The sequence below is a fragment of the Varanus komodoensis genome, unplaced genomic scaffold (genome assembly GCF_004798865.1).
Source record: "Varanus komodoensis strain SLA01 unplaced genomic scaffold, ASM479886v1 scaffold46_3, whole genome shotgun sequence".
NCBI classification, from domain to species: domain Eukaryota; kingdom Metazoa; phylum Chordata; class Lepidosauria; order Squamata; family Varanidae; genus Varanus; species Varanus komodoensis.
The window spans coordinates 5,006,213-5,019,707 of NW_025336044.1; the positions used below are offsets into that span (position 1 = coordinate 5,006,213).

A 13,495-nucleotide genomic window follows, 5' to 3' on the forward strand; every position below is an offset into this window, starting at 1 on the left:
CTGAAGATGCCCTTCCCTCCTGAATCTCACAGGCAATACTTGCTCACCAGAATCACTGGTTTTAAAGTGGATGGATACAGCCAAGACCATAGGTGTCCGATCCCTGTGGGTCTGGGGTCAAGGGCTCTGTGGCACGGCTGGCAAACTCTCACACCAGAGGAAGGCATGCAAGGTCCACAGGGCTCTGGCCAGTCCACCAAGGCTTTTCCTGCAGTCTACACAGTCATAAGCTGCCACTGTAAAGTAACAGGAGAATGCTATGAAGAACCTCAATAGATTCTGGTCATCTGCACTGCCCTAAGGTAATCTCAGGTAGGTTTCCCATGATAAAAGCCTGAAACCCAACAAGAACGGTTGATGATTTATGGTAGGCATTCTGGTAGCACAGATCTCTCCCACATAAAACCAGTCAGCTTCTTGATGGCATTTGTACGAAATCCTTACTTCTCAAATCACATTAAAACATTTGTAGAGATTTGGCAACTCTTTTTAAGCTTTTATCCAAATTTAAATAACCTCAGTTGGAAATGACGATGTTCCAAGATGGTCTGGAGATCCTTCAGCATTCAATGAGTTGAAAGGGTCATGCTTGCCATGTGCCCCTAAACAGCATATTAGAAAGTGGGTGATTAAACACATTTTGTTGAGTTAAGCACATTACTTTCACTCTTTCTCAAAACTGGGCTGTCTTCCAGCTCTGGTGACCAGCAATAAAATTAATCATGGACTCCAAGTAAGATGTTGAAGCTGAGCTCTCTCTTGCAGGCTGGGTGGTGGGTGCAGCAAGGGGAACCACAGCGAGGTCTTGCTGGCCACGGGCTAATGGTTTCTGTTGAGAAGCGGCTTGCTCATGCCACTGCCATTCTTGCTTCCGTTCTTCACACATTCCTCTTCGGCGTCACTACAGGAATCTTCCTCTTCATCAGCACTTCGGCTGTCTTTCAAATTCTAGGAAAGAGATCAGCCAGTGTTAACAGAAGCCCACACATACGTCTACTGGCTGACGTGGGAGAAAAGCAAAACAAACCAGAGAAAAGGAAACGGGATGAGGGTTCCAGGGAAATGAAACAGGAGAATCTTGACAACTGTAAGAAATGCCATAGTTGGATGGCAGACAAGCACTTTGTGATGCAGGCAAAGGCAATAACGAGCCGGCAAAAAAGTCTAGCCAATTCCCTACCCTATGCTAGAATTCTCACATTAGTTACTCAATATACAAATTAATTCATATCATCCACATTTTAATCAGGTCTTGATTGATCTTGTGGATTATTTAGATGATGCTATCATTACATTGCACTTATATCCTGGTTTTTTTTCCTCTTGTGAAGAACCCAAGACAGCTTACAGAGCTCCATGTTATCCTTGCAGCGGCAACCCTGTGAGAGAGGCTGGGCTGAGGTACTGTGCCTAGCACAAAGTCACCCAGTGAGCTTTGTGGCTGAGTGGAGACTTGAACCCAGGTCTCCCCAGTCTGGCACTCCAACCACAACACCGCAGCGGCTCTCATGTGTGTGTGTTTTAGATACTTGTGTGTCTCTGTGTTTTATGTTTATATGCGGTGTGTATATGGTTTTCGTCGTGTATTTTTAAGCTCTGTAAATTTCACAGGCAGCTCCAGCTAGTGGGAGCGCAGAAATGTAATGAGCAAAATGAGATCCAAGGCTATGTTACTGGGCACGCTGAAGGCACGATGCACCAGAGAAGTTCGAGAGGAAGGGGAAACTATTCTTTGACTACCTGGATGATTCTATTAAGCCGGATGATCTATTGGACTCTAATCTATTGACTAGAGGACATAGTCCACTAGATTATCCCTTTAGTAAAATAATCCATGTGGTAAGAAAAGAACCCAAACAATGCCCTATGTGGGAAAGCAAAGGCCTTGCAGTTCTAAAGTTGCAACAAGATGGTCAACAGTTCAAGTATTTTGCTTTCCGCAGAAGTTGTAGCAAGAAGAGATTTCTGCAGAACTGGGTTGCATGAAGTCTGTGGTCCCTAAACTTAGTACACGCGCAAGCCGATGTCCTCAGTGATCAGTTGCACCACTGGGGGAGTAGATCCCTTGCCAGTCCTGGATGGGCTTGCTCTCACTCAGGGGTGCTCCTAGGTTCATTTTCAGCATTCGTGGCATTGGTGCCTGGAGGAACCTTTCCCCAGTTTCGGCTCAGATGCCTGCTGCAGCTGTTCCCAAACCATGATAGCTTAGCCACAGTGATACAGGCATAGCTGACCTTAAGGCCGGATTTTTGCAGTCACCCATGGGCTTGGTCCAAAGCTGCAGCTGGGGCCGCATACTGCAGAGAGGCTGTGAACTGGTGCTCCATTCCAAAAGCAGCTTAAGCCCATGCTCAAAGGCCTGCACTGGCTGCCAACAAGCTACAGGCCATGGTGTGTGTTTGCTGACCTAGAAAGCCCTCAGCAATTTTGGTTGCCTGGTCCCCATGAGAAGCACCTCATCCCTTCTGTGCCGGCCGAGGATCTAAGGATGTCACATGCTCCTGAGCACTTTAGCTGAGCGTTCAGCATGGCAGCACCTGGCCCCTGGAATGTTTTGCCACCCATCATTTGACAGGCCCTGTGGTTCTGACACTCAGGTGTCTTCTGAAAATGCACCTCTTCACAGATGCTTTCCCTAAAGGGTGGTCCTGCCCACTATGGTTTCTAGCAAATAGCAAAGTGTGAAGTTTTATGGCTGATTGTATTGTGCCATTTTTCTTGTGAAGCACATCACTGTTGCATGCCATTGTATTTGAAGTTCACCACTCTAAGTCTGTGGAAAGCAGTCTATAAAATTGAGAAATAAAATACAGAAAGAAATATCCAGTTCCTTAAAGCTCGGAATATGATTTAGAGGAAAGATACCTCTCCATGTATGAAAAATGGCTGTGAATATCTTTCATTGCTCTGAAGACAAATGCATCCACCAAGCTCTTACAAGAGAAAATATTTGTGACATTTCAGTATTTATCTATCTCACCCAATATCAGAGAGAAACTGCTTAATTTGTCTCCATGCTTGTTTCAAAGGGTGAATCTCTTGGGCTTGATGGTCAATTTAGTTGGTGCAACTGTGTAACTGTAACTTTATGGAGATTTTTTTGGTTGTGAACTATGTTGTATTATTGAATAATTGGTTTATATTCCCTCTAAGTTCATTAATTTATCATTTAGTTATTTATTGTATATATTTAAATTTTATTACTTGTTTTTATTACTGTTAATTTTATTGATGCCATTGTTAGATCATATCATTGATTTTACTCTGTTTGAAAGCCACCCAGAGAGCCTATGGCTAATCAGGTGACTTATAAATCGTATAAATACAGAATCCTCTGCATGGCTTCTCTACCAAGAAGTAAGTTCCCTTGTGCTTATGCACACGCAAGTGCATGTAGAACTTCAGTCTTTGGGGCAGCATCTTATTTTGCCATCTACATTCGTCCTGCTCCACAAAACCAGCGCGGATTTCCATTCAGCCAAGTCTCCAGGCTCCTGTCCTCACCATTAGCACTCCATTGATCCACACAACCTTGCACTCATCCCATCCCCCATTTGCATTTTCAATTTCTATGCAAACAAAATGAAGTTAGAAAGGAACATTAAAGCATAAACTCTACCAGCTTGGCCATACAACATAAACTTCCTGGGGTTCTCTCTTTTGTCTTTTGCAGAGGATTGTGCAGAAGGGTATCCAAACAAATCAAAGTGTAAATACTGCAGGATAAACTTGGCAGATCATCAGATGGAAGGAAGGAAAAGTGACCTTCCCTGCACAGACAACTGATGATGTATCATTTTGTTCAACTCGCCCAATGGTACTTCCCGAGTGGAGCTCCACTTTGCATTCAGCAAAGGCAATGGCGTTTCTGGGGAGTTCATGGTGGTGAACCAAACAGAATGCGCATGCTAAGCCCAGAGGAGGGAGGGGGCTTGGGGGAAACTTGGCTCGCCTTTCCTTCTTGGGACACCGCATGCTGGAGTGGCTTGTGATGGCGTGTAGGACTTGCGGACGTGTTTATGAGACAACTCATCCTTCCTCTCCCCTTAGTGCATGATCTGGGATATGAAATACGAATGTGGCTTTCTTAAATGACCCTGGGCAAACTCTTGTGTTCGTGGGATGGAAACCAAAGAGGAGCATTCCAAAGAAGCATCTCTCGGCAGTTTTCATGCCCCTGCAAGTTTTAGAAAGTGGATCCTGCAATATGGGATTGAGGAATGAAGCCTCTGGGTCAGGGATGCACAACCTATGCCCTGCCAACAGAGGGTGGGCAGCCCCCATGTGCCACTCCACAGGTTGGGGCCACTGGGAGGGGGGAGGAAGTATGAAATTAGTGACACCCCCACCCAGGGTCCCAGGGAGTGGATGTTTTAGCCTCCTCCTCTCCCAGGTGACCCCAAAGCAGCCTCTTGTGCCCTCCCCCATGCACACAACCTCAGCAAAGGTGCTTCCAGTGTGCTTGCAGGTATAAACCCCATGGTCTCACCCAAAGGGCCCAGCCCCCTGCCCTAGGGCCCCCTTGGCCTTGTTCCAGAAGCTCTCTGCAAGAGGACCGCTGCACTCTTTGGCAACAGAGCTGCATCCCTCCCCAGCAGTTTGCTTCCTGAGGCAGCAGGGAGAGGCTCTGGATTTGGACAATGCAAGCTAAGAGCTACTAAAAGCTGGATCACTTGGTCCTGTTGCCTGGACCCAGCACTGGTGAATGACTGTTGTGGCTTGCCATGGTTGTCAGCTACAATCAGACACAACCATCTGTTCTAAGGTCTCTCCGTACCCCGATTACTTGCTGGGCCATCCAGACTGGGACAGCGTGCCCCATCATGGTTTTGGCCATCGAGCCATTTGGCCAGAGTTGCTGTTGCAGCTCTTGCCGAGCAGCTAGTCAGACTGCATAGCTGCAGCTGCCCCAGCCTGGCCCTCCCCAGGCCCTCCTGCCTCTGGAGAGCTCCTCGGGAGCAGCGGCTCTGCTGACTGACTGGGCAGGGCTGTCCCGAGTGGGGCAGCACTGCCCTGCTTGTGGCATGTCCCCCTCAGAGGCCCCTGGGCAGGAGCAGGGGAATCAGCAGGCCGGAACAGCCTCTCGCGATCAAGTGGAGGCAGTTCTGTTCCTGGGGCAGCCGCACAGAGACAACCAGCCAGCTGGACCCCGCTGCTGCTCCAAGAGCTGCCCCAGAGCAGGGCAGCTGTGGATGATCGGGCCTCCTGCTGTCCAGGAGATGGATGCCCGTGCAGCTTCCCACGCTCCCTGCCGCCTTTCAGGGCATGAGCAACCGTCCCAGAGACGAGCCCCATTGCCCCCCACAGTGTCTCCCTGCAGACCACCAGGGAAGAGAGGGTGCAACAAAGCATCATAGGTGCTTGGCACTTGGTGGAAGCCCACAGGGTCAGTGACAGAGAGGGAGAGGGTGGCAGAAAGAATTCTCCCAGTCTAAAGAAAGCTTATCAGTCTTCTCTTCGGCAAGTCTCCCTTCAGCCCCATTAACTGCATTCACAGAGGAATAATCAGTTGAAAGAGGCCAAACTCACCCTTGCTCTCTTGCATCTGCGTAGCTTGGAGGGGTCCTGCATGGGACCCCGGGGTGGGGTGGGGCGGGGCGGGGCGGGGGGGGTGAAGTTAGAGGCAATAAGAGTGCTGCGTTCTTCTGGGCAACTCACCCTTTCAGTCTTGGCCAAGGTGTGCACTGTTTCCTGGGAAGTTTAGAAGGGATTCGTTTAATCATGAAGGGAGAACTTTGCAGGATTTGCTTTACCTCTGTTTGGCCCTTCCATCCGCCAGTCGGTTGGTTTCACTGATCTTACTTTCAACCATCAGTTTCCCAATAGAAATTCCAGTATGCTTGTCTTTTTGCCACAGCTAACCATAGAACTCTTCTCTGTACTAAATCAGTAAGAACTTCCTCAAGAAAGAGGACACAAATAGTTAGGAAACAGGTCTCTTAAGTAAAAGAGACCTTTAGCAACTGTTGACTTTTTCCAGTGGGAAAGAATTTACTGCGAACACAGGTGAGAGGTGTTAACCAGCTTAAAAATTGCGCCCTTAAAAGAACTCTCAAGCCATTCGAAATAAGTAAATGCAAAGTTCTGGGAGGGCTGCTTTGTCTAGCACATCACATCACTTTAGAAAGTTACTACACTTGCAGCACAAACTGTGCAACACATTCTGCACAGTTAAGTCCAACCCAGCATGCTGTACCAATTCTACCTTAGCCAGAGATAAGTTCTTGACTGGGGGCCCAAGGAAATGGGCATAGGAGTATAACTTTATAGGATTATACAGTTTTAGTCCCAACAAGGCATGCAAAGGAGAATCCCTTGAATGTGAGCAGACTATGAGAGGAGAAGATGGGCTTTTTTACCTGCTCCAGGAAAACTCTTGGTTGTTTCACTAACTTAGCAGCCCCCAATCCCTTTGGGCTGGTGGGCACATTTGAAATTTTGTTGGCATTCTCACAAAATGGCGGCCATGGTGCTTATGGCCAGTCGTACCCAGCACTCATCTCCCAAACTGCTGAGAAGCAAGGGAGAGTAACTTGGCCAAGAACCTGAGTTCAAGACAGAGATGGGGTCTGCTCCAAATCCAAACCTACCCTGAATAAAGATGGTGCTAGGGGCCAGCACTTTGCCTTGCAGCATTAAAAATAAACACCCAAGAAATGAAATTAAAGTTGGGAAGAATGGGGAACCTTCTATCTGAGGAGAGATGCCCATGAGCTCCATGATGGAGACTGAGCCGTGTAAGAATTTTTGCTGTCTAAGCATGCATAGGATTGCACCCAAACTGTGCTTTCTCTTTTCTTTGCAGCCAGAGTCAGCCCAGTGAAAAATTACATTCATCTCTCTGCCTCACCTCCCTTTTTCAGGATCCTGCAAACAACAGGATCAAACGAATGACCAAGATCAAACAAATAACCAACTACATTCCTGCTCAGCTCAGCCCAGTGGAGATATGGCTGGTCACAACTATCCTGAAGAAATACATCATTTATGATTAATCCTGTACTCCACTGATCCCATAAATTCTGCTAGTTGTGTTTATTGAAATTCACTAACTACTCAAGGGTATGTGGATTTGGAGAATGTCAAAAGCCCAGGCAGTCCCGCATGAGTCATGACATCCCACTGCTTTCCGAGTGAGTCCAATTATAAATCCACTGTTGGCAGTGAAACAAAGGACAATATAATAAGCGTTCTGGTGCTGTTTTGAAATGTCTTTGTTAACCCTAAGACAAAGCTCAGAGTTGAGCTAAAGGGTTCCTTGGTGAGAGACTTTAGTTCACATTATGAATGCTTGCTTGGCTGAAAAACAGATTGTCGGGTCTTGTGTATTTTATTGGGTGTTGCCATTGCAAATCAACCGGGTCGGCCTCCCCCACCCTGGTGCTGTCCGGATGAGCTGAACTACAACTTTCATCATCCCCAGCATCTGCAGGGCACTGAATGGGAGGAGGTAGGTCTGGGTGTTTGCAAGATCTTACTCCATTTATACAAATCCTTGGTATGGTTGCTCACATCACATGAATAAGGATGTTATTGAGTTGGGGAAAGTACAGAGAAGGGAAACAGAAATGTTTGGCAGCTGGAGCCGCTCTTCTGTGAGGAGCGGCTACAACTGGGGCTGTTCAGCATAAGAAGAAGGCAAGGAAGGGGAGAGGTGTTTCGATTTATGCAACATGCAGAGAAAGTGGAGAGAAATACATTTTTATCCCTCTCAAAACATTCAGACTTGGGGCCATCCCATGAAGCTGATTGGTGGGAGGTTTGGACCGACAAGAGGACACAATTCTTCACAGAACATATAGTCGATCTACGGAGCTTGCCGCCTTGGGAGGCAGTGATGTCTGCCAATCTTGATGGCTTTGCAAAGATATTGGGCAGACTCATGAGGGAGGAGGCTGTCAGTGGCTACTGGCCTTGCTGGCTATGGGCTCCCCCTTCCCCAGAGGTGGCCTTCCTGCATTCCCCAGTTGCTGAGGAGCTTGGGCAGGGGAGGTCTTGCACCCATCCTGCTGGAGGGATCCTGTGGGCAGCTGGTGGCCACCATGTGTATGGAGTGCTGGAACAGAAGGACCTTTGGCCTGTTCCTGCAGGGCTTTTCTTATGTTCTTTATGTTCTTCAGAGGGTGGGAGCAAATCTGGGAGAGATTTGATTGCCTGTTCGCCCACGTCATCTGTACTCACAGGAAACCATCCTCTTCCCATTTGCTTGCAAAGCAGGGTGGCAAATGCAGGCGCTCACTGGGACAGGCACTGTCAAGGCGAGCCCAGAACTGCTGCTTACAACCAACCAGTTTTAGCAGTCCACATCTCCACCAGGTGCAAAGCGGCCGGGCCCACCTTGCCAACTCTGTTTTTCCAGTCACACACACACATCAAACACCCGAATTTGAAGCTTGGATCAAGGTGGATTTCCAGATCAACAGTTTTCTGATCAGTATGGCTTTTCTGAAATGACAAGGGATGCCCTCTGCATGGAACATGAGCTTGTGTGAGGTAGTGGTTAACAGCATGGGACTGGGACTCAGGCAATTTGGGTTCCAGTCTGCACTCAGCCCTGGAGCTCATGGGATGACTTTGGGCCAGTCACAGACTCTCAGCCCAACCTTCCTCACAGGGGTGTTGCGCAGATAAGATAGGGAGGAGGAGGATTCTGTAAAGTCACCTTGAGCTCCTTGATAGGAAAAGAGGTGAGCTGTGTCTATAATAAATACATTCCTCTGTGATTCCTTGCAGCTGCAAGGGGATCCCACCTTCTATACTATTTATTTATTTAGGATATTTATATGCCGTCCTTTGCAAGAGCCTCAGGATGGCTTACACAAATAAAATACAAATATCTACCATAGCATAAATAAATTAATGACCCAGTCTGGCTGCAATTAAAATATGATGATAAAATTCAATATTAAAACTTATTAAAATATTGATTAAATAAAAAGGTCTTAACCTGGCATTGAAAAACATATGATGACGGTGCCAGGCAGACCTCTCTGGGGAGCGCATTCCATAGACGGGGCGTCACCGCAGAGAAGGCCCTCCTCCAGGTACTCTGTCTCATAATATCTTTCGCAGAGGGTTCCCAGAGGAGGGCTTCTGCTTCTGATCTCAGGGGGCGGGAGGGCAAATAGGGAAGAAGGTGTTCCTTTAGATATCCTGGTCCCAAGCCGTTTAGGGCTTTATAGGTAATAACCAGCACCTTGAATTGAGCCCAGACTTCGATGGGAAGCCAGTGGAGCTGATAGAGGACTGGGGTTATATGAGAATAATGCCCAGTCCCCGACAGCATCCTGGCAGCTCTGTTTTACACCATCTGAAGTATCCAGACTGTCTTCAGGGGCAGCCCCACGTAAAGCATGTTACAGAAATCCATCCGGGAAGTAACCAATGCGTGTGTTACTGTTGCTAGGCAATCTTTCTCCAGGTAGGGATGCAGTTGATGGATTAGCTAAAGCTGAAGGAAAGTGCTCCTCACCACCTCTGTCACTTGAGCTTCCAAGGACAGCTCCGGGTAGAGGAGCACTCCCAAGCTGTGGACCCTGTCCTTTAGAGGGAGCGCAACCTCGTCCAGGGCAAGGCCCAAGACACCTACCCAGGAGTTCGAATCACCCATCAGCAGAACCTCTGTCTTATCTGGATTGAGTTTCAGTTTATTGGCCCTCATCCAGTCCATTACCTCGGCCAGGCACCGGTTCAGTACAGCCACTGCCTCAGCTGGGTTAGTTAAAAGAGAGAGGTAGAGCTGGGTGTCATCAGCATACTGATGACTCCACAGCCTAAACCTCCTGATGACCTCTCCCAGCGGTTTCATGTAGATATTAAATAGCAAGGGGGACAAAATGGACCCCTGCGGTACTCCATGGCAAAGCTGCCATGGCACAGAGCCAAAGTCCCCCAGCACCACCTTCTGGAATTGGCCATTGAGATAGGAGCGGAACCACTGCAAAGCAGTGCCTCCTACTCCCAGTCCCGCCAGCCTATCCAGAAGGATACCATGGTCGATGGTATCAAAACCCGCTGAGAGTTCCAGGAGGACCAACAGGGACGCACTCCCCCTGTCTCTCTCCCCGCACAGGTCATCATACAGGGCAACCAAGGCTGATTCAGTACCGTACCCGGGTCTGAAGCCAGACTGAAATGGGTCCAGATACTACTGCATCGCTTGCCACTGTTCCCACACATTACTACCATCCTATGAAAGCTTAGACAGGAACAAAAAATATCCTACAATATCCTCCCATGCAGACACGGGAGTTCTGTCTCGACATAGGACTGTGCCAGCGGCCCTCAGAGAAACCTGTAGAAGTCCACACATCTTCTGTTGGCATTCAGGCAGGATAAATGGCGATGCCAAGTAAATGAGAAGTGTGAGAACAGGAGCTGAGCTCATGGCAGGCAGTGTTGCCAGAATGATCAGCCAGAGCCATGCATGGGGCGTCAGCTGCTCAATGGCAATTTCAGAACGAACGCATCCGTCAAACTTTTTGGGATGCGGTACCTGACTGTGCAAAGGGAGTGTGAGGAAACTGTCATTCTGTCTCCTTTCAAGCCACATTTTGGGATATTCTCCTTTACCCAATATCCTGTTCAACTGCCTCCATTTACAAGTTTGTGGCCAACAGGAAAGCCTGGCATTTCATTTTTTTTTTTATTCCGCACCAGTGAGTTCATTCACTGGGTGGAGAGCGCCAAACTTCTTCCTCTAAGATTTTGGCCCCTGCCATAAGAACACTTTATGGTACTAAATGCTGCATCCGATTCCAGCCTTGGCCTTAAGCATGGCCAGTCAGCTATCCACGAAACACATTCCAGGGCTGGGACATTGTACCGCGGCCAAGGTTTCTGTCTGAAAAAAAAGTCAAGGAAAAGGCAGACAGCTCTGCTCCATAGAGAAACATCCAACTTGGAAACCTTGGCTGGTCAAGAGGAAACAGCATCGTGCGCTAAATCAGCAAAGCCGCTCCAAAGGGGTGGCAAGGGAATGTTAACACTTCAGGCATTTGCCAGAGAAGCTGTAGACAGTTTAGGAAGATGCCAAGACAACTTACAAATTGATTTCAGTGAGTAGCACTGCCTGAGTTCATATGCTGGAACAAACAGAGCTGGGGAACGTCACAATGCTTCACCAGCCTGCCCAGTCGCTGAGGCAATCTGAGGAGGCATGCCTGGCGGTTCTGCTTGGATCTTTGATCCATTTGGAGTCCAGCCAGGGCAGAGCCTTCCTTGTACTGGCCCCTTTTCTGTGGCACCGCCTGCTTGTTGCTGTCCGGTAGGCACCCTCTTTGTCTTGCTTTCAGTGCCTGCTGAATCCAGTTTATTCAAGCAAGCCTTTCCTTGGCTGACCAGTCATGCTTTTATTGGTATAATCTGATTTTAAATCTTTTAATTCTCTCTTTTGATTTTTAACCATTTTATTCTTCTTTGTTTGGGATTTTTATCAGACTATGAACCCGGTACATTTGAGGGGAAATGCATGGAAATGGTGAGCTGGTGTCAATTTGAATACCAAGTGCCATTTGGGCCCATTTTTACCATCGCAGGAAACAAATAGTAAGGGTTATCCCCATCTGTACTTTTTCGAGCTATAGGCAGAGACATTGCAGATGTTTCTGGCATGTAGAAAGCTAGCACGCCAGGGCTAGGGTCCAACATAGCTCTGGCGTCCCCAACATGGTACTTACAGGCACCATTGTACCCATAAACATGTCCTTTGAAACACTCTGGGCTCTCTACTCTCCCTAATTTTTTAACATTTAACTTTGAAAGATTGTTTTAAACAGTTTTAAAATGGGAAGCAGGCGTGTTGCAAAGTGAAGTGCTGCATTTTCCCAGGTTTTTGTTGCAGGTCTGTGAACACACACACTTTGCCTCAGTTTCTATTTCTGGGCAAGGCTGAGTATCTTCCCCATGTGTGTTTAGTTTTCTCTGAACATTACCAGTTTGTTTTCTGTGAAAGGGGTATTTTGTTGTGCTTTGTAGGAATGACAATGGGATTCGGCATCTGGAAATTAAACTCCCCCCAGTAGCTTGGCTTTGATTTGCAGACTTTGGTGAGTTTCTTTTTAAGATTCATCAATTGGCCTTCTGGGAAACAACCACCATTTTGTGAACATGGAAGCTCCTCCCTGCACCTAGCACAGCCATGTTGTGAGAGTGCCCACACCACTCTCCCAAAATTTGGAATGTGCCCCTTGGCTCAAAGTGTTTAGGGTCCTCTGGCCTAGCTTCTCCCTGCTTTGTTATATGGACGTAAAAGGAGAGGACTTTCATATGGAAGCCTTCAGATATGTAGGCACTAATCGCATAAATTGGCCCCAGTAGTAGAGTTTGTGGTAGGAGAGAAAGAAAAGGTGTAGGCAAAAGCTCCAGAGAGAGGCAAAGAAACAAATTAGGGGGTGCGAATTATAAGTCCAGTTAAACGAATGGAATCCATTGCTACAAGAAGTGATGACCTAGGACAGAGGCCTAGGTGGCCTTTGCAGGGAGCTGGCCAAATCTGCAGAGGCCAGTGGGGTCCCGGCCTTTGGGCCAGTGAGCACTCTGGGCATCTTGCAGGGGTGGCGCGTGCTCACGCAAGGCTGGCCCTTTCTTGAAAAGGCTGCTGTGGGAGAGGCACACCAGACAAAAACCACTCATTTCCAGAAAGCAAACTGGTAAGTCCAGAAAAGAAAGAAATTTCTGTAAACACAAGGCAGGGGTGGGGGCGTCTGAGGTCCAAAACATATGGCTGCTGTTTTGGATCCAAGCACAGAAGGTGCTGAAAGGAAGCACTTGGCTTTGCAGCGTGCCAGCTTCACCATTAAAGAAAGAGTTTGAGAAGAAGCTAGGAAGTAAAATTAAAACCAGGGGGAACAGGGGAGCTGTTGGGTGCCACACAGGTAACCCACTGGGCTGCAAGCTTCTTTGTGGGCCTCCTGGGGGACTATGGCTGGCCACTGCTGGAAGTAGGATGCCAGGTGGATGGATCCTCAAGCTGGGCTTGGTGGTCCATAGTGGAATGGGAACTCCCTCAGTCACCCTGTGGGGTGACCTTTGCTGGGAGAGAGACACGGGGAGCAAGACCCTGTTGATACTCCTGGACCTCCAGGTGGCTTTTGATACCATCAACCATGGTATCCTTCTAGAGTAGTTGTCCAGGTTGGGAGTTGGTGGCACCACATTGTGGTGGCTCCACTCCTACCTGGCTGACCATTTCCAGTGGCTGGAGCTGGGGAACTGCCACTCTGTGCCATGGCGCCAGTGTCATGGAGTCCTGCCTCATGCTATTTAACATTTACATGAAACCACTGGGAGAGGTCATCCAGAGGTTTGGGCTGAAGTGTCACCAGTAGGCTGATGACACCCAGCTCTACCTCTCATTTTCGTCTGATCCAGTGAGGCTGTGTCTGTTCTGGACCGGTGCCTTGGCTAGAATGACGGCCTTGACTGGATGACGGCCAATAAGCTGAAACCCAGTGCAGACAAGACGAGGTACTGTGGGTGGGCAGTCCATCTGCCC

The 13,495-nt window shown here is 48.2% G+C and overlaps 1 protein-coding gene across 1 annotated transcript in view; it reads right to left on the reverse strand.

Annotated features, from left to right (window-relative positions):
• Positions 1-628: 628 nt before the first annotated feature.
• CERS3 (ceramide synthase 3) overlaps positions 629-13,495 on the reverse strand; it is a 41,296-nt gene continuing 28,429 nt past the window's right edge. The window contains exon 10 of the mRNA XM_044445043.1: positions 629-948. Coding sequence (XP_044300978.1) covers positions 820-948 — 129 coding nt within the window. The 3' untranslated portion in view covers positions 629-819. The remainder of the gene's footprint in view (positions 949-13,495) is intronic.